At 45.4% G+C, this 25,273-nt stretch overlaps 4 protein-coding genes across 6 annotated transcripts; 2 read left to right on the forward strand and 2 right to left on the reverse strand.

Annotated features, from left to right (window-relative positions):
* Nucleotides 1-192: 192 nt before the first annotated feature.
* Nucleotides 193-12,554, forward strand: LOC114866084 (epsin-1-like). Of its 3 annotated transcripts, none has more exons than XM_029167729.3 (15): nucleotides 193-536; nucleotides 1,011-1,146; nucleotides 1,225-1,319; nucleotides 1,473-1,628; nucleotides 1,904-2,032; nucleotides 2,218-2,338; nucleotides 2,460-2,635; nucleotides 2,983-4,204; nucleotides 4,394-4,540; nucleotides 4,950-5,111; nucleotides 10,796-10,990; nucleotides 11,070-11,129; nucleotides 11,200-11,358; nucleotides 11,430-11,541; nucleotides 11,633-12,554. In XM_029167729.3, exons 3-15 carry the CDS (start codon nucleotides 1,251-1,253, stop codon nucleotides 12,135-12,137), a joined length of 3,213 nt encoding a protein of 1,070 aa, XP_029023562.1. In that variant the 5' UTR covers nucleotides 193-536; nucleotides 1,011-1,146; nucleotides 1,225-1,250; the 3' UTR covers nucleotides 12,138-12,554. The 3 variants fall into 3 exon arrangements, with proteins under 3 accessions (XP_029023562.1, XP_029023563.1, XP_029023564.1); XM_029167730.3 differs by having other exon boundaries at nucleotides 193-517; XM_029167731.3 differs by lacking the exons at nucleotides 10,796-10,990; nucleotides 11,070-11,129; nucleotides 11,200-11,358; nucleotides 11,430-11,541; nucleotides 11,633-12,554 and adding an exon at nucleotides 5,712-7,351.
* Nucleotides 12,555-14,539: 1,985 nt separating this feature from the next.
* On the reverse strand, nucleotides 14,540-18,042 carry LOC114866177 (recoverin-like). Its single transcript, XM_029167907.3, has 4 exons — nucleotides 17,885-18,042; nucleotides 16,635-17,194; nucleotides 15,436-15,547; nucleotides 14,540-15,356 (listed from the first exon to the last, which is right to left on the reverse strand). The coding sequence occupies exons 2-4, from the start codon at nucleotides 17,013-17,015 to the stop codon at nucleotides 15,271-15,273; spliced, it is 579 nt and encodes a 192-aa protein (XP_029023740.1). The 5' UTR covers nucleotides 17,016-17,194; nucleotides 17,885-18,042; the 3' UTR covers nucleotides 14,540-15,270.
* A 3,458-nt stretch (nucleotides 18,043-21,500) lies between these two features.
* Nucleotides 21,501-22,629, reverse strand: tmem238a (transmembrane protein 238a). The gene is made up of 3 exons (XM_029167923.3): nucleotides 22,409-22,629; nucleotides 22,059-22,231; nucleotides 21,501-21,901 (listed from the first exon to the last, which is right to left on the reverse strand). The coding sequence occupies exons 2-3, from the start codon at nucleotides 22,201-22,203 to the stop codon at nucleotides 21,738-21,740; spliced, it is 309 nt and encodes a 102-aa protein (XP_029023756.1). The 5' UTR covers nucleotides 22,204-22,231; nucleotides 22,409-22,629; the 3' UTR covers nucleotides 21,501-21,737.
* A 505-nt stretch (nucleotides 22,630-23,134) lies between these two features.
* LOC114866019 (uncharacterized) lies at nucleotides 23,135-25,209 on the forward strand. The gene is made up of 5 exons (XM_029167601.3): nucleotides 23,135-23,332; nucleotides 23,838-23,999; nucleotides 24,467-24,658; nucleotides 24,740-24,886; nucleotides 24,989-25,209. The coding sequence occupies exons 1-5, from the start codon at nucleotides 23,293-23,295 to the stop codon at nucleotides 25,207-25,209; spliced, it is 762 nt and encodes a 253-aa protein (XP_029023434.1). The 5' UTR covers nucleotides 23,135-23,292.
* The last annotated feature ends 64 nt before the right edge of the window (nucleotides 25,210-25,273 follow it).

Here is a 25,273-nt window from a genome sequence, read left to right on the forward strand (position 1 = left end):
TAAATAAAAATAAAATAAATAAATAAAATGTGTCGTGAGGGGGCGTGAATTTTCAGGCAATGTTGCCAGGTTGGACGTTTTGTTTTTGCTCCAAGACTAAGACTGTTAAACTTTGGTTTGAATAATTTTGCAACTATCACAAGCTTGGGCTGCAGAACCTGCTTGAGTGTAGTACTAAATTAACTCCCTGATAGTTGTCAATATTTCTGAATGGTAGAATGCAAGAAATAACCAAAATAAGATCAAATATATAAAGATAATGTGCAAAAAATAAAAATACTTAGCCAAAGTTCTTAGTAACGCATTAACGCTATTGTTTCTAAGTAATAGTAGTAACTAGACGTGTTCATATAAGTGCAGACGTTGTATGGAGCATAAACTGGGCCACTTTCTCCTCGATTGTCCTACACGTTTTCTGTGTCCAATCTGGCAACACAGTCAGCAGGTGCTGAGTGCTGCGGAAGCGGAAACCTGTGCGTCTGTCGCCTCCTCGAAGATTCCTAAAGCTCTGCTTGGGGTTAGTGCTGCAAATACACGTATGTATTCGACTATCCAACATGTTGTGAGGTGTGTTGTGTTAGACTGAAGCAGCGTATGTCGTTGGAGACTCGACCGTTCGGGATGTGGCTGCGGGCTGGTGCTAGCTTAAAGCTGCGCCTGGCCGTTAGCCATGTTGACGGCTGCTGAGCGTCTTCAGTCGCTCTCCGTGGTCCTGAAAACACGAAGGGCGATCTCCGAAGCGTAGATTACACACAAACACGTCGTTTTACAGTTCGATAGGAAACCAATGTTTTAACGCCGGGAATAACCTCAGCAAGCTAGCTAGCGTGTAGCTTGGCCAGGAGGCTAACGCTGTCGAAGAACCTGGGTTCATCGCATATAAACAGACGCACATTATCACTTCGAGCATATGCAGACACACCCTAGTGTCGCTATGTAATCTCGCAGTCATAACTACGTGCGCGTCCCGCCACTCTTCGCCTCAGCTTTATTGTGTTGATTGCCTACAGCTGTAGGATCTGGTTTCTTAACTGAGACCATCCAGAGCAGACCGGACAACAGGGGACTTCAGTATGAACACTCCCTGAGACAACGGCCGCCGCAGGAAACCCCTTCAACCCACAGCACAGACAGACTTTACAAAAGGTAAGGGAATGGTGTGATCGTGCGTGAGCATGTTGGCTTATTTATGTGTCTGTCAACACTTTGTTCTGTTTGTATCAGATCAGGTAGTTTGACCCTCAGACATCATGACGTCCTCTATGCTGCGCCGGCAGCTGAAGAACTTGGTCCAGAACTACTCTGAGGCTGAGGTCAAGGTGAGTGACACCAATAAATAATAATGAATAACATAATACCATGCTTCAGCGTTGTATTCTGTGAACTTAATTTAAAATGACGTTTTAAGAGTTCTTCGGACATTTTTCATTTATAAGATAGAAAAGTAAATGCAGAATATGCTTTATTTGCAGGTGAGGGAGGCGACGTCTAATGACCCATGGGGCCCATCCAGCTCTCAGATGGCTGACATCTCTGACCTGACTTACAATGTGGTGGCCTGCAATGAGATCATGACCATGCTGTGGAAACGCCTGAAAGACGACAAGAACTGGAGACACATCCACAAGGTGAGAAAGAGACAATGCAACATCACAGCAGTACTTGAATGATTGTTGAAATGTCAGTGTAAAGTAAATAATATATGGGAATTAAAATGAACATAAAAACCGAATTGTCTAATTTGTAGATTCCATAAACCTGCATTTTATTTACAACAGAACATAGAATGCCTCAATAAAGTTATGACAGGGCCATGTCTGCCAAGATGTAGCATTCCTACTTTTAATGCAGTATTTCTTGGTTTGATACAAGTTGCTTTAATATGGTGCTGTTTTGACAACAGTCCCTCACACTGCTGGAGTATCTGTTGAAGACTGGTGACGATCGTGTGCTTCTGAAAATGAAAGACAACGTCTATATCGTCAAAGCCCTCACTGAGTACCGCTTTGTAGAAAAGGACGGAAAAGACCAGGTGATACACGCTTCTTGACAATGAATAAGCCTGCCACCATTTAGTGTCCATTTAAATGCTTACATGTCACGTATTGACCCTGTAAGCCTTATCTTATGTTTGATTTATACCATTAGGCTGGAGTTTAAGTTTAAAGCTTGTTGTCTGCACCCGATTACATATAAAGTATAATTTATTTGTCCCAGGGTGTAAATGTGAGAGAGAAAGCCAAGGTTGTCCTTGTTCTTATGGAAGACGATGAGAAACTAAAGGAGGAAAGAGAATTTGCTCGCAAGACAAGAGAGAAAACATCAAAAGGTTCTGCGGGTGAGCCTTTATATGCAGTACTTCTGCTATATACCGACTGCAACACTTGTTTTGGTACAATCATTTGTACTTCTCATTAACTCAAACCTTATTCAGTGTCTTTTCTGTCACTTTTAACCAGCCTCATCTTCAGACACCGTCAAAGATCCCACCTACAAGCCATGCTACGTTCCCGGGGCCACAGGACTTCCATCCTTGGACAACATTCCCTCAGTGGCTGACTTGACTGCTTCTTTTGCTGCCCGGAAGGAGGAGCGACTGAAACAGGAAGCTGAGAAGAAAGAAGTAGAAAGGAGGGTGAGCATATAGCAAGTATATTAGTTATGGAAAACACAGTCATCACAATTAAACATCCACATTGTAATCCAGCTGACCAAAATGTGTGACTGGAGCCATGACATCCTAATTCTAAAACAAATACTGGACTTCCTGTATGTAGATTGACATTTTGTCTACACCAAGTACTGAACCCAAATACTGCATACATTATTTGGGGTTAGTACTTCAGGTGTTGATTGTTTAGAGCAAATGTAGTAAATACTGTAGGTCAAGTTTTAACATACTGAAATAATTCGCCTCTAGGGTAAGAGTAGAATAGTTTAGTACTTGTGTTCTTCTGCTAATTGTGTCATTGTAACATCCAGGCCAAGTTGAGTGAAGATGAGCTGAAATGGGAAGATGCAGGCAAAGGTAATGGAGTTGCAGAACATGTCTGGGGTGGAAGGAAAGAAGAGGAGGAAGAGGTGAAAACCGACGCATGGGGAGCCCCTAAAGAACCAAATGAAGCCTCAGGTCCTTGGGGTACACCAACAAGTCCTGATACAACTGAGAATTCAGCTAGCAGTGATCCCTGGGGTGGCTCAGCTAAAACTAAGCAAGAGCCATTTGCCACTTCAACCACGGATGAAGATTCGTTTGCTGCTTCAAAAACGGATGAAGATCCATTTGCTGCTTCAAAAACTGATGAAGATCCATTTGCTGCCCCCAAGAACTCAGAACATCCTTTTGCAGCAGCTAAAGATGACCCTTTTAGTGCTCCAAAAGGAAAGGAGGATCCGTTTGCAACGCCAAAAGAAAAACCAGATCCCTTTAATTCGTCGAACAACGATCCCTTCAGCGCCCCCAAGGACGATCCCTTCAGCGCCCCCAAGGACGATCCCTTCAGCGCCCCCAAGGAGGATCCCTTCAGCGCCCCCAAGGACGATCCCTTCAGCGCCCCCAAGGACGATCCCTTCAGCGCCCTCAAGGACGATCCCTTCAGCGCCCCCAAGGAGGATCCCTTCAGCGCCCCCAAGGAGGATCCCTTCAGCGCCCCCAAGGACGACCCCTTCAGCGCCCCCAAGGACGACCCCTTCAGCGCCCCAACTGTAAAAGAAGACCCCTTTGCATCAGCCTCCACTAAGCATGATTCTTTCACTGCACCTACAACACCACCAAATGAGGATCCTTTCTCTGCTCCTCCAAAAGACGACCCCTTCACTGCACCAAATCCACTCTCTAAAGAGGATTCTTTCTCTGCACCAACTACGACAATCCAGCATGATCCCTTTGCTGCAGCAACAACACCCCCTAAAGAGGACCCTTTCTCTGCTCCTCCGAAAGATGACCCATATGCAGGACCATCCAGTCCACCAGGAGATCCTTTCAGTGCCCCACCAGTAAGCTCACCCCAAGGGAATGTAGATGCTTGGGAAGCCCCTGTAAGTTCCCCACCTGGCACAGGGTCAGATCCATGGGGATCACCAGAAACTCCAAAGGAAACAAAGGGTGAAGATCCTTGGGGGGATGTGGCGTCTTCACCCATTAACAATTCAGATCCATTTGGGGATGCATCTAAACCAGACAATGACCCATGGGGAGCCCCAGGTAAAAACAGATCTTTGAGTATTATGACTTAAAAATATTTTTCCTAATTCCTAATAAGATTCATGTAGTGGTTTAGTGTACCCATGACAGGGTAAACATAACCCATGCAACTTCAAACTCAAGGATGACTGCTGCTTCTCTGTAGTGTGGTTGTATGCTGTCTGATAATCTCTCTCCTATTGCATTTAGCTGCAGGTCAACATAGTACAGAAGATGCGTGGGGTTCACCTGCTCCTCCCTCAGACTCCTCCCCATCTAACGACCCCTTCGGAGATGGAGCATGTAAAAACACTGATCCCTGGGGTGCACAGAGTAATGCAACTAGCAAAGGCACAGGTAAACTGATCTCTGCACTTTACCTGAATGTTCCCTCAATTATTCATGAGAGTGAAAACTCATCCACTGCTTTCTACTGTGCTATTAAATGCTCAACCCTGATAAAATCAATTTAGTCTGTCTCTAATTGACCCGAGTTTGTGCCTGTTCATGATCAGTTGAGTGCCTCTCAGGACTACAGCAACTAAACTGAATCATATGTGTCCCTACACCTTTGGGTGTTTATGTCTAAACACTCTTCTCATGTGCATGTGTTAATTAATTCCATCTCCATTTCCTATCTTTCAGCTTTATGCTTAACATCTTTAATCAATTAACCTTCTTTCCCGCTTTGCTCTCTCTTCCTCCCTGAACTATCCCCAGAAGAAAACACCTTTTAGAGTAGAACTGGACCTTTATTTTATTGCAGGAAAGCGAACCGGGCTGGAAGAGGAGATGTATAGAAAGACTGCTTCATTCTTGGGCTCAGCGGGGGCGACGCTGGTAGACTTGGACAATCTCTTTACCACCGATCCCAAACCTAAACAGCATCCTCTCGCCAACGTGCTCGCCGCCCAGACACAAGTCGTTGGTAAGGACAGAAAAACGCTTTGGTCGCGGTGAAAAAGGCTGTGATGGACAGAGGCTTCACGTTGTGCATTTTAATCTGATGGATGCATGACCGACCTCAAAAACTGACATAACTGATTTTAAAAATGCATTCCACTACTGTTGACGGGGAGGAGACGGTGTGAGTGACAAATGTTAATTAACAGGATGGGATGGGAAAGCTTATTGTAACGTGTTGCCTAACTGCCCCCTGTGAACCTAAACATGTAGATGTTATGTTGTTGCGTGTGTGTGTGTGTGTGTGTGTGTGTGTGTGTGTGTGTGTGTGTGTGTGTGTGTGTGTGTGTGTGTGTGTGTGTGTGTGTGTGTGTGTGTGTGTGTGTGTGTGTGTGTGTGTGTGTGTGTGTGTGTGTGTGTGTGTGTGTGTGTGTGTGTGTGTGTGTGTGTGTGTGTGTGTGTGTGTGTGTATAGAGACTAGTATATAATACCAGCAGATATATTGTAAAACCCTTCTCACCTCTCTCTCTGCTCTGCTTTGGTGCATTTCCTCTTTGCTGGAACACTTTATACTGTAAACTCCTCCTTCCATCTCTCCAACCTCCTTTTACTGCTAATTTCCCAGGCATGCATAAAGCTAGAGGCATGACATCTGGTCCTATGGTCAGATCAGGGGCTTTTACAGCAGTGTCCTTGCCTCGAGCCTCAGCCATTCCGGACTCCTCCATTGCATCCTGCTACAGGACCCCCATAGGTCAGATACCAGGTCATAAGATGGTGGGGTTTCAGTCTGGCTTAGATGTGCTTCAAGCAGCTCACATGCCTCCTCTGAGTTCAGGACCTGGACTCATACAACCTATCGCTTTGGAAGGGAGTCCTCACATGGGACTTGACTGTGGAGTAGTACTGTCTGGGTCTCCGATGGGGACTCCAGTGGCAAATCCCTTTTTATCGGGAACAGGAATGGGTCAGTCCAGTTTCTTTGGAGGAAACCAGCCAGCGGGAGTGGCTCAGGTGGGAGATTGCATCTTCCAGGTTGGGTCTAGTGAAGTCCCTCCACAGATGGTGTCAACCAGCGAGACGGGGGCCGTCGTCAACACAACTAACAATCCATTCCTGTTCTGATATGTGGTCTTTCATTTAACCTCCCTGGAAAGTCGAAGCACCACAACATTTAGTATTATGTTCTGATTATGTGTCATAATATTAATGATGGCTGATGTCTTTTTCCAAGGCTACAGTGTTGTTTTGAAAACTACAGTATTTTTCCAGGGTTCTATCTGCTTGTCTTAAACCCATCAGTTCCTCCACTTACATTTGCCTCCCGTTCAGTTTTTCAGATGTAGATATGAACAAGCCATGTGCGCAGCATAAAGTAAACACTATAACAAGCATATATTTCGAGCTGCGTAGGTCTAATTTAAACGTGTATCTATATCAGCTGCCATATTCTTTTCATGGACATGTCTGATGATCTGAGTGTCTGTGTGGAAAGTGTTACTGTGAATGTGACTGTTCTACGTAGTGTGATCCGGAAAATGCGCCACTAGGTTTTTACTTCGTGTGCATGTCTGTGTACAAAGGCTGGAGTGTGTGTGCAGTTAATATTGTGCTGATGTAAATAGTGGAAGTAATCACAGATAAACATTGAAATATACTGTATATTAGAGTGTTACAATCACAAGTGACTATTTATTTGTCTATTTATTGATGAGTGCAGCCTCAGACAGAGGAGTGTTGGCCGTTCAACAGCTTTAGTCAACTCGCTAGCTTTCTCTTTTGTGTGTGGGTCTGTGTTAACGGACCACCTCCTGAAGTTTAGACTAGAGGCAGACCTGTATTATGATGCTGTTGGCTAAAGGCGTAACTTCTTTATCGTGCATGCTGTCTGAGCTTCACCCCGTCCACACGTCTGCCCTCGTCAGGAATCAGTGCAACCGTTGGATGAGCACAAGGCTTCACTTCCTGTTCTTCCTGCTTCACAGTAACACGCAGGTGAAGTCACTTTCAGAGCTCAGGAAACTGAACACAGACAGGATCATTTTCAAGAAGTCATGATTCTTTGTGGGTTTTTGTCTTGTTTTAATGTTGGAACAGTTTACCTTCAATGAGCAGAAGGATGGAAATAAGTCGTAATAGGTTATATTATAATTTTGCAAATTTAATTTTGTATGAGATACATCTATTTTGCTCTGTATTTAAATATATATCTGTGTTGTAATCTGTGACGGTGCATTTGAAAAATAAAGAGGATGCAATAAGTGACCTTCCTGTGGTGACTCTGGAGCCGATCAACCTGGGGTGTGACACGTCTCTAATGTTCATACGTTGGAATGAGTTGCAAGTTGAGTGTTGGGGAGGTGTTAACTGTGAGGAACCTGCTGTTGTCACCAGCAGAGGGCCATAAAGACGCACAACAGCACAGGCTTGTTCAGCATTGACCCTGAGAGCAGTGGCCTCAATATGCTGTAGTGAAACACATTCAGCAGGAGGTAAAGAGCTATTTCCAAAATGTGTCTTCATCAAAAGTCCCAATATGTTTGAAGCTGTAGGTAAAATCCTCAAGGAGGCGGCATCATGATGAAGGCACCAGAAAACAAGTCTCATTATCAATCACTCGATTACTGTCCCACAGTCGCAACCTGCTTCCTCTCTCTCTCTCTCTCTCTCTCTCTCTCTCTCTCTCTCTCTCTCTCTCTCTCTCTCTCTCGCGCGCTCGCTCTTTTTTAAGTGTGTGTGTATGGGTTTTGGTCTAAATTTTGTTCATTAATATAAGACTGTTTTCATTTATCACAGAAAGCCATCAGTTCAGTATGAGCAGTGTAGGTTTGCAGACGTCCTCAACCTTGCTCTTAATTTATTTGACCCTTTCATTCACCCATTAATTAATTTTCTAATTAATCCCCAGATGTATTTAGCACAGAAGGAGGAGCAGGTTCCCGTCAGATCATTGTGGATCTGTGGAGAGGACGAGGAACTGCAGGATCGACAGCTGAGCCGGCTGAGCCTCCATTCAGAGACGGGTCAGGAATCTGACAGTTAATCGGCATCAGTTACATTAGAACACGATGGTCAGCTGAGTCCTCACGCCGCCTTTTTATCACAGGACGCGTTACATAATCTGAAGTGAAGCGTTTATGTGGCTGCAGCTTCTTCTTCTGGTTCTGGTTTATTTCAGTGTGTTTTAAGTCCAAATGTCAGAACTCACCTGTGTGAGAGAACCTCGTCCTTCATTCCTATCAGATAAATGGGACCTCACTAACACTTATTGTCAGCTTCAAACTAAAAAGCTGAAGTTATAGTGGACTGAGTGACGGTGCGGGCGTTCCTAATAAAGTGGGCGTTCCTCAGACTTTCCTTCTTCGGGAGCAGAGCTGTAACTTTTGCTGTAAAGGCTCTGGACTCCGGTGTGAGCGCTTGTTTTTAGGTCATAGCGTCACCGTTCGGGGACAGATGTTGTTGTGTGTTGATCTGAGTTGTGTGTGAAGTGTTTTGGTTGCATTAGTGAGATTAAGTGTTGTGCCGAGCTTTATCTGGTTAGAGAGAATTGTGTCAATAGTTTTAAAAAGTGAACGCGTTATATGTGATTTCATAGATTAATGTCTCCCTCTGCATCAGCCTGAATGAACCCGACAGGACCCTCTGAAGCCGTGGAGCTCCAGAGTCTCCTCATCTGCTGCTCCTTTCATTCCTTCGGACTCTCTTCAGCAGTTTACTGGTGAGAGCAGCACTGAACACGCAGTGGTACTGGTCCGGTACCATGAAGTCCCACGTCTCCAGCCCAAAGCATCGGTTTACTGTGAGACCAGCGCGTGAGGGGATGAGAGAGAATGAGCGCCGTGGAGACAGGGAGCAAAGGGGAGGGAAAGTAACAGATGGACTTGTGAGGATTAGAGGAATCTGGGTGGGTTTCTGATGGAAAGTCACCCAAGACGATGAGTGAGAGATGAGTGAGCGCAGAGGGAAGAAGGACGACTCGACTGGGGTCTCCAGACTCAGTGAGTTATTACTTCTATTACTACTGGTGCTGCTGCTGTTATTATTATTATTGTTGTTGTTGTTGAAAGGTTGCATATGATTCACAAGAGGGCAAAACATTCCTTTTGTTTTTCAATGATTTTAAAAACCACATGGTGCTTGTGCGTCGCTGTCGACCAGTTCGGTTTTGCATGTATGTCCAGACTCACGTGCTAATAGGTTCACCTGTGAATGTAAAGGAATGTTTGTGAATGTGAAAACATTTCCTTAAGATCACATGAATGGGAGGAACAAGCTTTCAATGTGCTCTTCTTGGTGACGATACTAATATGAATGATACACGAGGCTGAATCTTGATCCAGATGTTTGCCTCCCTTTTCTCCCTCAGGTGGTCGTCCAGGCGACCACGGAGCCCACAGGCTTTAATCTCACCCACCTATTATCAGCGCAGACTGTGGTCAGGCCGGTTCCGGGAGGCCTGGGATCCGGACCCGTCGCTCCTTTGCAGGCTCACTCCATCCTCAGGAGGTGGAGGAGGAGGTTGAGGAATGGGATGTGCCTCCGTGTGGGACCTGGGGTCTGAGCGGGGGGTCCGGGGGACTGAGCCTGCACCGCACTGCAGCGGAGCCTGGGGTCTTCCTGGAACCTCTGGCGCTCGGATCTGCCTGCGTGGATTCTGCGCTGGACGTGATTAAATCAGCGCTTCCAGTCCCACTGTGTCGTCCTCCGACCTCCGCTCGCTGACTGGCTGCTTCTCTGCACTGCTGCTGTTTGACGTCTTGCCTTCTGACCTTTGTTCCACTTTTTCAGGGACGCTTGTCCCTAATCCCTTCCCTCACTTCCCCTGTTTCTCCACCACTTGACTTGCCATCATGGTGTCATGGCTGCTCTCCCACTTCTTTGATCTTAATCCTGCGTGGTCCATAAGCTCTGGCTGCACTTTTTGAGCGTCTTCCTTCCAGTTAAAATGCTGGAGAAAATGTCTAGACGTAATCGCTCCCTGCTGTCCCTGTCCCTCACCTCCCTGGCCCTCACCCTGTCCGTCCTGGCCTTCTGCACCTCCTACTGGTGTGAGGGCACACACAAGGTGGTGAAGCCGCTCTGCCTGTCGCCCGTCAAGCTGAAGAACTGCGGGAAGAACAACAGCCAGCCGTACGTCACAGGTGAGGGGGCGTCCTGGCACCCCCCACAGGGAGCTGAGGGGGTGAGGGGGTGAGGGGGGGCAGGAGGCAGTCCTGCACCCCAAGCTTCCTCAAGGCTCCTGTTCATTCTGCTCTATTGATTCTGATTTTTCTCTCACACTGGAGAACAATTCTCCTCTAAGCACTGTTTTCTGCACCAGTCTCGTTCCCCTCTGTGGTTCAGTTTAACGCTTTGTCCTGCGCCTTCATTTAAAGCATTTTCCACTTGCCGTGACTGACTGAGAGTCACATAATCCCAGCTTTGTTCCTAATCTCACAACTTTGTATCTGCAGCTGTTTTATCTGTCTTATCTTTCAGCTCTAAGCCCATTTGTTTGCATGTTGTATTCAATTTTTACGACACAGGAAACACACAGATTACCTAAAGAAGCGTGTTTGCGAGCAGGATTGTGTTACAGGCTGTGACCCACAGCAGACCTGCTGTGGGATCAGCGTCTGAGTGTCTTGGCACATTGGTCCTAAAAGTAACAGAAGCTTTAACCATCGTCATGTAACACAGACCCGCTCTGCTTTCGCTAACTCACCCCAGAGGCTCCAACCTCAGACCCCAAGAACCAGGTGTACAACGGCACGCTGTCCCCGCTGCAGAAGCAGGAGCAGGCCAGGTTATATAAGGAGCAGCTGGCCAACGCCGTGCACTACATCTGGGAGACGGGCGAGGACAAGTACATGCTGCGCTACTTCCACACCGGCTTCTGGCTGTCCTGCGAGAAGCACAACGAAGGTGGGTGCCGCGTGGAGGCCGGTGGAACCGGCGGAACCGGCGGCAGCGGCCGCGACTCACGGCTCTGCTTGTGTTTCAGGCGACGACCAGGAGGAGAAGTGTCGCAGCTTCATCGAGCTGACGCCGGGAGAGACACAAGGTAACCCCCCCCCCCCCCCCCCCCCCCCCCCCACGCCAGCGTCCTCTCCCACTAAAACGCCTGTCCCCAGGTGTCCTGTGGCTGGCCGTCATCAGCGAGTTCACCTACATCGGCCTGCTGGCCATGGGCCTGCTGCTCATGTGTGTGGAGGCCGTCTGCCTCTGCGCCAAGAGGAAGATGAACGCGCTGAAGGTCAACGCCTACGCCGCCATGTGCACCGTCCTCTCAGGTGAGGAGGGGGAAACGCCTGCGCCCGCGGCGTCCGCCTGTGATGACGTGTCTGACCTTGTTCCTCCTCAGGCCTGATGGGGATGGTGGCTCACATGATGTACACCACCGTGTTTCAGATGACGGTCAGCATCGGGCCCAAAGACTGGAGACCTCAGGACTGGGACTACGGCTGGTCCTTTGCGTGCGTTGTTTTTAATGTAACCACCCACGACTTTTGACTGCATGGCCACAAGAGGTCAAACGTGCATCTGATCCTGTCCTTGTGCTCCTAGCTTGGCCTGGCTGTCGTTCAGCTGCTGCATGGCGGCGGCTGTGGCCACACTCAACTCTTACACCAAAACCATCATCGAGATGAAGCACCGGGCGCGCGTGAGGCTGGACGAGGCGCGCGCCGCCACCTGCGCTCCGTCCTATGACGAGGTCGTCCGAGGGGGCGGCGGAGGCGTTTACTCCGTCAACCAGCTCATTCAGCTCGGCCAGCAGGGGGCGCTCGTGGATCCGCTGTGGCCCAGAGGAGTGGGACCGGCTGTTGGACCCCTTCCGTGCAGCGCCAGAGGAGCGATGCTCGCTGGGGGGAATGGAGTTGGAATAGGGGAAATGGGTGCAGGGACGGTTGGAGCAGTGGGAGGAGCTGGAGTGTGTGGTCGAAGGCTGGTGGACCCTCGTGGTGTGGTGGTGCTGGAGGGATGTGGCGCTGAAGGATGTGAGGACTGTGAACGGGAAATGGACAAGATGGAGTACCCTCTGCAGGAGGACAGAGACGGATCACTGTGCTGACTGAACATGTTTGTAGCAGGAACGGGCCGATCCTGGACCTACACACCAGAAAGACTCACATCTGTGATGCACGGAGTGTTTATATGTATCTAATACTAGCTCTGACTTGGTCTTCACCTCCAGAACCAACAGAGCACGCACGCCTTGTTAACGATGGCTAATAAACGTCCTTGACAAGTTTGTGCTCTGGCTCCAGTCGCGATTACCCAGAATGCATTGGTGAAGTGTAAAAAAAGCCAATTTTTTAAAATTGTGCGAGTCAAGCTACAGTATGTCTTTATGAGGTCTGAAGCAGAAAGCTTTACGACGTGAGACACCACTGTAAACACTGACCACCATGTTGATGAAATGTGTTCTACTGTGATGCTATGACTTGTTTTAGGGATAATAAATCAAGACACACATGAAATGTCAAAGGTATCAGTCTTCCTTAATGCATTTAAATCTACCTGGTGATGTGATTGATGAATGACATGTGGACCAGATGTTACATGTTTGTATTCAGCTCAGGAAGAAGAAGAATCTGCTGTCGACGCCCCATCGCTCTGTCAAGCTCCTCCTCAAGTCTCCTCTCTCCTCATTGGTCAAATCAGGTGCATTCACGCTGCTGCATCCTAATCTCAAAAACTTCTCTCCAGCTTCTGACTTACACCCTAAACTGAAGGTGAGACACATTTGAGGTGGTGGCTGCTGTGGTGATTACAAAGACTGAACTGATTTCAGTTTCGTCCCATGCAAAATTGAAATGCTTTAACTTTGTCTCTCAGGAATTTTAGTTTAGGACCAAAAATTAGGAAAAGCAAACTCTGAACGGCTGCAGCAACAGAGATGTGCACGTAAAAACAGATGCTTTCAAATGCTGGACAGAAGATTATGTCAATAATCTCCCCAGTCAGGGCAATAACTGAGGGAGGCAGTTTGACATATTATAGTCAGTGAAGCAGAGATAAACAGGGCTGTCAGGTCACTGAGCAGTATAGAGTAATTACAAATGTAAATTAAGAGGCTGAATTATACAACGTGTTTATGTAAGATCGGCTAACAGCACTACCGGATAATTGTTTACCTCCACTCCTCAAACAATATAATGAACATTATGTTATTTAATTAAATGGTAATTTCCAGTAATTTAATTTCTGCAATTTATGCACCATGAAATTAATTAATTAGTGAAGTTTCTTTATGATGTCACTTACAAAACAAGGCAGCTGGGCAGATGTCTCCCAGGAAGTGGAGCAAGAGACGAAGCCAGGTCTGAATTATATGAAACCTTTTGTAACTGGTTTGTCTGTTTCCATCACTAAAAAGCACATCATCTGCATAGAGGGTGATTGAAGGCTGCCATGTGTCCTGTAGCTGTTTCACACAATGCTCAACAGCTACGCTTTTCATCTTCAACCTTTCATTCACTACATGTAGTACTAGACTTTAAAAGTGTCGATCAGCTATTTTTACAGACTGTTTTGTTTGGTGCAGTGCAGCAACAACCAGAACAGACTGTGACAGGGAGAAGTTAACACACTGACAAACAGGCTCTAAGTGTAGAACCCAAATCCTTCTTCATAAGACAATAAGACCATTTGTGAGTGATTTAACAGCCTGGTCATTATTTTACAGTAATCCTTCTGTTAAGCCCTGAAATTGAAGTCTGAGCTTGTAGTTTTAGTTTTCATAGAAAAGTCAATCCGGCCCTTTGTTTTTTTTTTAATGCGTGATGAGATTAATCATTGTTTTGTTGAAATGTGAAATGCTTCAGCGTCTGCCTGCTTATTCTGTTGCTCCATATGTTTAAGACCAGACGTGGTTCCATTGTTACGTCACCAAGTTTCAAACTACGCACATCAAGGGATTATTTTAACAATGTTGAGGTCAAATAGATAAAGAGCGTTTGAATGTAACACTAACACATCATATATACGTACATACATTACTAACAGCTGTTATCATTGTGTTTGAAAGTAATGTCTTTCATTAGGTTTGCATGTAAACTAGTTCTTATTAAATCCATTCATGTGCACATTCTCTCAACCCTGAACTAATTTAAACCTTCACCTTGTGCTCGTCACTCAAATGACTCCTGCCATCTGCTAATTGCACAATCCGGATGCAGCCACAATCTCTTTTAGGCTTGACAAATTACATGTGGTGACATTTAGTCATTTGTTTTTATTCATTAAGCAAAGTGGCCACAGGATTCTTCAGCCAGCAACATTCCTTTCTTAGATCAGGTTTCATGGGTGATATTAGGTTTGCACATTTTTATGCGTGCAGCTCCTTGGTAAGTCAGGTCCTTAACCACAGTGGTTGCATGCACCATGTAATGACACCAGCTCCCAATCACAGTCTTTAGCATGAATGTTAACACAATGAACTGAAAAAAGACACGAAGAAGAAGCATAATATCTTTGACACATTTTAACTTTATTACTATTTCATGGTTTAATTTAATTGAATTTATTGAAAAGGGGGAATCCAGGAACAACACTTATGATTTAAAAGTTGCTGTAGATCAACAAACCTATTTTTCATCGAGCAACACTTAACTACAACATTGACCATATGTGATTGTGACACAAGTAGAAAGTGACGGGCACCTCCTGCTGCACTTAATGCAGTGAGCTACATGTTGGTCAGGATTAAAAAAACACTTGATGGTGAGATTAGAGCAATAAAAATCACGGTAATCATATTTTATATTATGCTGTGACAGTTCATGTTAAAACGTGCTTGAGTTTCTAAACACACCATCATTTACTTTAAAGATGTGTAAACTAAACAATGACATGTACAGCTACTATAACGTCAGTGATGCAGCTACTCGTAGCAGAAAACGCATGTGGACGCTTATTAAGATATGGGACAATGTCAGTGTATCACAAAAAGGAGATGCTAGTGTGTGGTTTGAACACGGTTGCTATGGTAACTGCGATGACAGGTAACCTGGTGGCAAACACTCTTACATGGTTCTACACATTACAGCACACATGTGTTGGTAAGAACGGTTATAAAGCCCTGCAGGAGAATCTGGAGGATGTAAGTGGTGAATGAGATTGTTAAACCTGCTTGTGTTCACATTTTGTGCAGGAAAAGTGGAAAAGAGTTGAGAAAGCGAAGAACCATTTGGTTGGAAGAGTTACTTTGAAGGTTGATACTGAATCAAACGAAGAGCTTCGTCATTGTCCAACACTCCCTGGATGAACTCTCCTTCTGCCACTCGCTCTACAGGGAAAGACGGGTTGGAAAGATTAGGCTGCTGCTGCTGTGAGTCCTTGTGTAAACACTCTGTGCGTGTTCTCACCATTTTCACCCTTATCAAAGTAACTCCAGAGTTTGTCTGCCCGCTTCTCGGCTGTGTTCTCATCGTCAGGTAAATTAGGCAAGTCCTCTTTGGGAATCAGCTTGAAAATCGCCTGATAAATTGTAAAGAGAGAGAATCATATTCGTTACACTGGGGCAGTGAATGCACTGTAACTTAAAGGGGACTGAGTGAACAATTTATACAAAGTTCACCTACTACAGTGAATTATAATCTTATAATCTTGAGCAGGTGTCACTTCCATGATCTGATGATGTGTTTGATGACAAACCAGCGTCCGTGGTTCTGTGGATTAACCCCCCGCCTCTCTGGCCTTTCTGGCTTTGTTCTCTGATTATATAACTTCTAATCTTTAAATTGAAGTTTTGTGCCTATACATAGGTCTAAAGGAAGTGGGATTTTAAAGCCAAGGAAAAAATGTGTTTTCAATTTGTTTCGACTGAGCTGCAGCAGAGTTATCAGTGTTTTTATGCTAATAATATTTAACCACGAAATTCATGCCCACCGGGTTCTTCATTCATATCATATATCGTGAATCACTAATCTGCTTTGATTAGTCACTGTAAAAAAGGAAACCATTTTAGAGATACTACAAATATTTTCATTTCACCGCCACATTCCACTCTGAAACCTGATTATGAAAGGGACATTATTGATAAATGACTTGTTAAACTAATGATGTTGGTCATAGGTTTAGTAACAGTGAAATGTTTGAGATAAAAGTGATCAGCTCAGTTACATTTGTAAAAAGTCATCCTCTATGCAGATGATACTATTGCTTCCACTTCATTTTGTTTCCAGAACATCTAGTAGTTCCTGCAGTTCTGAAATTTTACTTTCCCTGTAACACTGATTCTGTAACTTCAACCTCCCAACCTCATTCTCGTTCAATGCTATATATATTTTCTATCCTTGAAGTCAGACAGTTTAAGCCTTAATGTATCTTAAAGTCTAATCCTGCGTTGATGTAAACGTTATCTAACAAAGCTCTGTAAGATACAGGTGCAGGTCCCACTGCTGCAGGTAAATGAGTGGGTGATGGTGTCAACCTGGAGATGGGTCTTTACAGCCAAACTGACACTAGAATGCTCCTGTGATGTCAGTGAGCCTCCCCCGTAAATACTAAACTCTTACTAAACTGTATTCTTTTACTCTGACGACTGTGTTTCTCCAAAGCTCACCGTGCAAATTTCCTTGACCTCTGACTTGGTGATGTAACCGTTCTTGTCCACGTCAAACAGCGAGAAGGCCCACTCCAGTTTCCTGGTGGTCTTGCCTGTCGATGTCATGTGGAGAGCAATGATGTACTCCTTGAAATCCAGGGTGCCGTCGTCATTCGTGTCGAAGGAGCGGAAGACATGTTGGGCATACGTGTTGGCGTCGCTGTCGGGGAAGAACTTGCTGTAGATGGTCTGAAACTCCTCTTTCGAGATGCGGCCTGATGGACACTGCCTCTGGAAGTTTCCGTACCACTGGACAATCTCAGTCTCTGAGAACTTAGTGTTAAGCTTCAGGTCCTCCAGGATCTCCTTGGACACAGCGCCACTCTTGGAATTACCCATTGCTGGTGGTGTTGGTGAATTTGTTGCCCTTGAGCTCCTCTAGGCCAGTTAGCACAGCTTTGGCGACGCAGGGAGATGTCTTCCCTACTTCACTAGGTGGTACACCGAAAATTATTCCTGTTAAAGCAGCAGAGTCCTCCTTGACTCAAGCGTGGCCTGCAAGTCCACAGAATCAAATGCTGTGAAAAAAACAGAATCCGCATGATAAGCTCATTAGGCCAACGGAGCATCAGTAATACCAGCAAGACGTGTCACAGCCCAGGTCACGGCTGAAGGCGTATTTATAGCATCTTAAAATGTGGCCTCAGACAGTTAAGACCCTTCCCCACATTTCTGTTGTCTCACAGGAGAATGGCACCATTGGGTGATACTACGTTCTTCATTCAGAACCTAAAGATGTTGATCCTCTGGATTTGTTGAGCTACACTGAGTCTATTCAACCAGGTTCGTTGTGCAACCAAAGTCAACCCTTCCTTTGGGTTTGATGTCACAAGCCACAACCTGAATGAGGAAATTACTAAAAATGTCGTCCACACTGAATCTTACACACACACTGAAGCTCCATAATCTCCTAATCTGACAAAACAAGTCAAATAAATCTGACAGTGTGAATTTAAAGTGAACACAGTGAATAATCTGAGTCTGAGCTAGAGAGAAACAAACTAATGTGGGTGAAGTCAACAACAAAAGTCTGAACTGTCGTCACTGTGCATCCAGTAAACGTATCTGCATGTATTTCTACATCAAAAACATGATAAACCTGCTTTAAAAGAAACAAAGCGTAAACACCAGCAGTTACTACAGAAGCATCTACTTGGTTGATATCCCAGGTAATTAAGGTAATGGCCTTCCTGGCTCTCCTTTCTTACCTGTGTGAGCTGCTGAGAGGTGCAGGACAAACACTGATGCTCTGTGTGCAAGCAGCAGAGAAAATCAGCCTCCACCTGCAGAGATAAGTCAATTAAGCTGGATTCTGAGGCGGAGCCACGCCACCCAAGTGAACCCCTGAGCTTCCGGAGCTTTGTTTTTTCATGGGGTTATATGGTCGAGTCACATTTATTTATAAGGTGTTGTTCTCGAGCAGAGACTGGTGAAACTTCCTCAGCAATGTCATGTCTTTGTGTGAAACCCAGAGAAACAAGTCTGAGGATGACCTTCCTCCACAAACCTCACTGAACCAAAATTATTACTGCAGGATGTTACGATGCGAGGCGCAGGTTTGACATGTGCCACAGGTAACAGATCACATCAGACTGCTCCGTCTGCAGTCAGCTGACTGCGCCTGGCACCGAGCAGCGTTGATCCACTGTAAAAATAGACCCGATCAGGTGAAGTGACAAAGTAAATGCGAGGTGTCTGTCCTCGCAGACCTCTTCCTGGCTGCTGCTGGGAGGCCTGTGGTCACAAGGTGGACTGTCCCAGTAGCATCAGTTAGCATCAGTGCTACTGCCTTCCTCCCTGGAGGGCAGTTCTCTCATATGCACCCTGAGTTTATATATTAGTATTTGTGCAGCACAAATTCAGAAACAGGAAAAAACCTGCTTTTATCCCAGCAGCATTTGGTGTGATCACTGTTTGTCTCCCAGGTTTCACACCAGGCAGCGGGTGGAGGCTCTGGGCGATGAAGCATCAGACCTGATAATCCAGCAGATCCAGGGAGTCAGCTGACCTCACCGTGCTGCCATTAATTAATTACATGAACTGTGTGTTTTTGTGTGCATCCCATCATCTGAACCAGCGCTTTCTCGGTAGCTGCTGGGACTGGTCGAGGCGGAACTGGATGCTTTCCTGCAGGGGAGGTTTTACAGCCTCAGGTTTAACTCTTCTAATGCTCACATGGAGCGAAGTCACCGAGTGAAGCAGAGCCCTGTTAGATAATGTGAGGTCTGCTGTGACATAAGCACCTGCACACGGCGGGCGTCTGCCTGCATGTCCGATGAGCTGGTGTCCGCGTACAGAGCGGCGTCTCATTAAGCTCCCGGCGACCTGCTGATGGCGCCTCCGTATTAAATAAAACATCTTAATTCCTCCTTACGTGCCGAGGCCCTGCAGCACCCTGCCTCCCTCCTGGCACCGCCAGCCGCGTCTCTACAGGTGATTTGGCTCTCGCCATCTGGCTGCCGAGGCTTTGGAGGATATGCACAACCAATGTGACCTTTTTAGCAAATAGAAAGAGGAAGAAAGAGGCAAAGTTCACAGTGTGCGTCGCTGCTCTGCTCTCTGCAAACACTTTTTGACTCAGTTACTTTCTTAAAGAGGGAATATATCTGCATATTTATGTAACAGAGAGGCCATGAGCCCCCCACGTGTACCTGTTGTAATTAGCACCATGTAACCTCGCACATGTGTTACGTAACAGACAAAGTTCAGGCTTTATGTTTCGGTTTCAAGACGTTTGTACTTTTTGCCTGAACAGAAGGTTAGATTCTGTGGTTCAGAAACACTGGAGGTGATGGTTTTCTTCAGCAGAACGTGCTGCAACCTGCCTTATTGCGCTTTCAGCTCTGTAAGAATGTTCTGCTTTTTCTCATTTGATAGAGATAAGCCCTGATCGATGGCCAGGTGGAGCTGGCTTTTTTACTTTTTGATCCTGCCTGTGTTGCACCTGATCCTCTGCCTATCTTTCCTCTTTTAGAACAGGGATTTTCCTCTTCGGGCTACAAATACTAAAGAGTCTGGATTTATTGGATTAGCAGTTTTCGTCCCTCGGCTCTTGAGATGAACCTCTCGCTCACACAATCTCACCTCTAACCCACAACCTGGTTTAGATTGGGTTCTAAGAAAGGGAATCCTTTGATTGAAAGGAGAGAGGGGATTAAAATGGACGAGCAGAAGGAGAAGAGAGAAAGCAGCAGTCAAGGTGGTGATGTTGGGCAGCGTAAGGAGGATTTGGCAGCGATGCAAAGCAGACAGTCGATACAGGGAATGGAAAAGTATTATCAAAGGTCTTTGGCCCGACCTTGAGGAATCTGTTCCCAGAAAAGAAACATTAAATCTAGGGACCTTAAAGGGCCCTGTGGCCTCCAGGGGATCCAGTGAGTAGAGTCTGTTCACACACCATCCACACATGCTAGTCTTGTTGGGACAGAGTTGGCACCAAGGAAGAACCCGGAGAGAAGGTTCTGGGAGGAAGCACCTGCCCAGCAGAACCCGTAACGTTGCTTCACCGGATCTAGAGGAGCTCAGAGGAGCGTAAACGCCCCATTGGTGAAGTCTTCACTCACTCATCACGTCAAGGATCACTGAACCAAACTCAGGATCTCAGCTGTGAGGTCGTTTTAGAAACACTGTCCACAGCAGAGAACAGGACGAGTCTCCTCACCAGCTCAACCAGTGATGAGAGCAGGAGGGTCCTAAATAATCTGAAGATCTGACACGAGGTCAGAAATAGTAATAGCAAACCATTCTCACCTGTGTGATAGCTCTAATCCACTTACTGTGCTCTGGCAGATGGAGGAAGCTTAAATATGAGGGCAGCTCATGAAATTTGGTGTCAAACTGGATCAGACGTGGTGACATCACACTCAGTGTTTACCTGACACAACAGGTGCTGGAGCATCACCATGTTACAGACTCACAGACATCATGACCTGAATAACTGCTGTCCTCGTGTGTAAAACCAGGAACTAATTATTACGTGGTGGAATTCAAAAACTATTTAAAGAAACAGTTTAATTTAAAAATTCATGCTATATGCACAACCAAAAAATATTTTGTATTTCTATAAGTGGTGTTAAACTATGGAATAAATTAACTGAGGACTTAAGAGATAATAATAGAATTGATGTGTTTAAAAAAATTATAAAGGCATGTAAATCAAGACTTAAGCAAGGCTCATGATTAATTAATTAGACAGAACATTGTGGGAGTGGTGTATGAATAATAACAATCTGTAATAATTCTTTAGAATAATACTTTGTGATGTGTGTATATAATACTCATGTATAGACAACATGTACTAGGTAAACTGAAAGCCGATCAGCATTTTCTTGCATATGTGTGAAATTATGTGTGTTGGTAAAGACCCACTCAATCCAGTCAATATGCATCATTTTCTGTTTGGCATTAATGCACATGTCTAGGTTCTAATAGATCCATTACTGAACTGAAGCAACAAAGAAATGAGAGAAAATTAGCTTTAACCTCATAAAATCACATTTTCAATAGAATAGAATAGAATAGAATAGAATAGAAGACATGAGGATAACAATTCATTATTATGAAATTGGCCTTTTTCCTCAGGATATTCCTACTTTCACATTTTATACTTCATCCTACTGTGGCCAATACATTTAAAATGTAAATCTTATTTGGTACCAAACTTTGGACAGGAATGTATGATCAACCAATGGATCTGATCCCACTTTCTAAAGCTTAGGTTTTACTATACTGACCCCTGCTGGACTTTCCACCTCATTGCAAGTTTAACTTGATCAGCAAGCTTTTCAGACCATCAGCGTTCACATTAAAGTACGAGAACACAAGTCTTGGTGTAAAACGTAGACACACAAAGGTTTTTATTGAAATGTAACAGGTGACAGTCGCATTCACTCTATAAAAATGACAATACTGCTTATAACAACACATTAACAGTCTGACTGTGTAACAGATGCACATCTAGTATTGAAATGTTTCTAACATGCTTGTTGTTTTCTCCCTCTAATACTGTTGCTAACGAATGTGACCAGGCTTTTAAAATGAAAGGGACTCTTCCCCTCAGGGTCAGTGGTGGGTTCTGTGGCTGCGGATCTTGCGGCTGAGGGTGCGGGCGAGTCGGTCCACGGCGCTGCTGATGTGTCCCAGCTCCTTCTTGGATGTCAGACCCTCGATGTTTCCGCTGTACCAAGTCACCCATCCAGCCAGAGACATGAGCACAAACAGGGCTCCTGCACATGTCAAAGGTCACATTAGTGTTTTCGTGATCAGTTTTGTTACTATATTACTGAGTTTTGAATTAGGTTTTGATTTAGGTTTAATTTTTTATTTTTAGCATTAAAGTGCTAATACAGTGGCCAGTGGGGCTAAATACAGGTGGGAACGCACCAGTATAAACCAGTAAGTCCCCAAAGTCCTGCCCTTGGATCTCCAGGTGGGCGAAGACTCCGACCAGTAGAGAAGCTGCTCCCAGTAGATCCATCAACACAGCGAAGGCCAGAGCCAGTTTACAGTGGGACAGGCCGTCACACATAGTGAAAACCTCAGAGCTCCTCCTGATCCTGATCCAAAGCACGAACCAAGTCTCATGATTATTCTTTATTAGTCTGATTCCATAAATAACCATTAAATGAAGTAGTGACAACTACAGTGTCAGACTGTGAAGAATGAAGTAGCATAAAACAAAAATGCTCGTTATTGTAGGAGAGAACGACTTCGTAAAGGCAGAAATGTTTCACCTTAGCTTCGGTCGAGACTTTTAGAACCACAGCCCAGATCCGACACACGGAGCCCACTCCGCTGCCCAGGAAGGACGATGTTTAACCTAGTGATTATTCAAATTAAACTTAACACTTTACTGTCCCCTTGGACTTGTTGTTGTTTATCCTCCTCGTTTCTTTCTTCTTCTTCTTCCGTCTTGCCTTCTGCGGCACCTCCACTTACCTGAGCCCCGCCCTCAGGTGACTCACTTCCGCTCAGAATTTTCTTTGTTGGTCGTGATTTGTCACATATAACCCGCATTTTTTGCATGCTAATAAAACTGTAAAAACATCTTGGAAGAAATATTAAATGCATGTTAACATGTATATATGGCCTATTTCAATTTCAAATTGTAAAACACAATTCTTATTATTATTCTGCTACTTCTTTTTCTTCTTCTTCTACTATTTCTCCTTCTTCTTCGTCTTCTTCCTCTTAAGTTACTTGCAGCTGGTAGGTCATTACCGCCACCACCCGTAGAAATACAAATATAATTCTGTCATGTAGAACAAACCAGCGAGTTAAATCTACGGCCTCTTTGTGACATTAGTTGTTTATCATTTTTTACGCTAAATGTGATTTTAATACGCATATTTATGCCTGATTCAGTTTTTTTAAATAACGGCACCGCTTTTCTGCGCATGTGTAAATGAAACCAACCCGCGCGGGTCGCACCTGTACTCGCCACTTATAATCAGGTAATTGCAGCAGCAGCGGTCGTTGTTCGGCCGTGGAGCTGCAGCTGTGCGTCGTTTCACGGCCTATTACTAAAGTATAACTGAGTAGAGGACGCGTCGAGACAAATAGTAACGGGCTCTGTCCAGTTATTACTAGTCTGTAGTCGCTTATCTCACACACAAACATGAACTCTCCGGGCAGCAGAGACGGTGACACCCGTGCAGGTAACAGCAGCGTCGGAGCCGCTGGCTTTTAGGAGTCGGCCTCCGAGTCAGCGCCTCATTTCTGTTTCACACCGAGTCTAAAAAGTCATTAATATTAGTGAAGCTTTACTTTTTTCTTTATTTTGTCCTCAGTTGTCTATTTTAAACCATGCGACTATTGAAGAAGAATAAGCTAGGTCTTGTTATTAACTTTATCTTTTAGGTTTTATTACTTACAAACCAAACCAATCATTTTTAATAATCAACTTTTCCGTTACAAATGAAGAAACTGAATCAACATAAATACATTGATTTGTCTATTGATTGTCAACAATACTGCTTTCAGTGTAGAGTAACTAGTGTTTGAGCTCTGAGGGGCTTTGACTCTTTATATATAAACTCTGCTTGTTTTGCAGAGCTGGAACTATAGACCGTTAAGTCAACAGTGTTTTTGACTATTTTATAAAGCAGACAGGTTAACATTAAAGACTGCGTCTTTGTTACTGTAATTGTTTGTGTTTGTCAGAGCACTACATGCACGAGCCGTCGTCGGCAGCACCGCCCGCCGTAGCAGCAGCGGGAGGTGGAGGCTTGTACCTGGATTCCTATGAAGTGTCCTTTCCCCTGGAGGAGAGCGTGGAGCGGCCGGCCGCGTACCACATGAGCCACGGGCAGCAGATGATGGACGGTACGTCACGTCTACTACACACGTGTAAGGTGTAAGCGACCTCACGCGTAGACCCGAACCAGGAGGATTTACCCTTTAACTTATGTAATAAGATATTAGGTTAAATCCAAATATGAGATGTGGTGCATGAATGTAGCTTAATTCTTGGTTTTTAAAGCTGCAATAACTAATATTTTACAATTTTTTTGAAGTGAAAAAGGGGAAGTGTGTCGTTTCTCTGCTGTTCTAGTACCTTTCATGTTTCTGGGTCACATACAGTACCAGCCTTCCGGGCTGAGGTGCTGCTAGCCTGCTCACCATCTGCTACATCCCTGATCACCATCTAGAGAAGAGTTCTGCCTTTATACATGTTTGTCCTACTTATCTTCAGTGATCTCTCTGTTTTTCCTGTTCACTTCTGCAGGTGACTCATGAACTGTGGATGAAACCATTTGGGTGATATTTCTCTGCTCATCCTCTTCTTTCAGAGGCTGTGGTGCAGGAGCCTCCTCATCCTCAGTACAGCCCCTTCATCCTGGTGTCCAACCTGCGAGCTCACCTCTACGTGGCCCTGGAGAAGAACGCCTGGCTGCAGAAGCGCATCGAGGAGCTGGAGGAGGAGCGAAACTTCCTTCGCTGCCAACTGGACCGCTTCATCGTGAGCATGAGGAGTCCGGAGGGTGAGGTTATCCCACGTTAGCATTTATCTCATTAGCTTCACGCACACGCAAACCCTTTTTATTATTGATGTACTGTGACAGAGTGGTGTGGAGATGCCCAGCGTGCTGTAAAGACCCAGCCTTCAAGCTCTCCCTCCCCACCTTCCCCCATGACCACCAGGTCAGGAATGACCCTGAAACGCCTGCAGGTACCAGTACCTCGGACCCGCCGCAGCACTGCCATCCCCGGTGAGGAAGCCGGAGACACCGTCCTTGTTTATACATAATATGGAACAGCGTCTAAACCCGTAAACCACTGTTTGCACCTGTTTTTACCTTTAATGGCCTCAGTTAAGCAGGAGTTTCATCTGGAGGAGGATCAGTACTACACCGAAGATGAGTACTTGGAGGAAGAGGAGGAGGAAGAGGATGAGGAAGATGAGGACTCTGCATTGGAGAAGGGTTCAAAAAAGAAGGGAAAAGGACGAGCCAATGGCGAGCCGAGGATGAAGATGAGGAGGATCTTCAGGATCACTCATGGAAGGGAGAGGCAGCGAGGTGAGGGTCACTGAATCTCTCTCCCCCCCCTCTTCCCCTCTCTCGCTCGCTCGCTCTCCCTCGCTCGCCACTCTCGCT

This window comes from Betta splendens, chromosome 11 (genome assembly GCF_900634795.4).
Source record: "Betta splendens chromosome 11, fBetSpl5.4, whole genome shotgun sequence".
Lineage (NCBI taxonomy): Eukaryota > Metazoa > Chordata > Actinopteri > Anabantiformes > Osphronemidae > Betta > Betta splendens.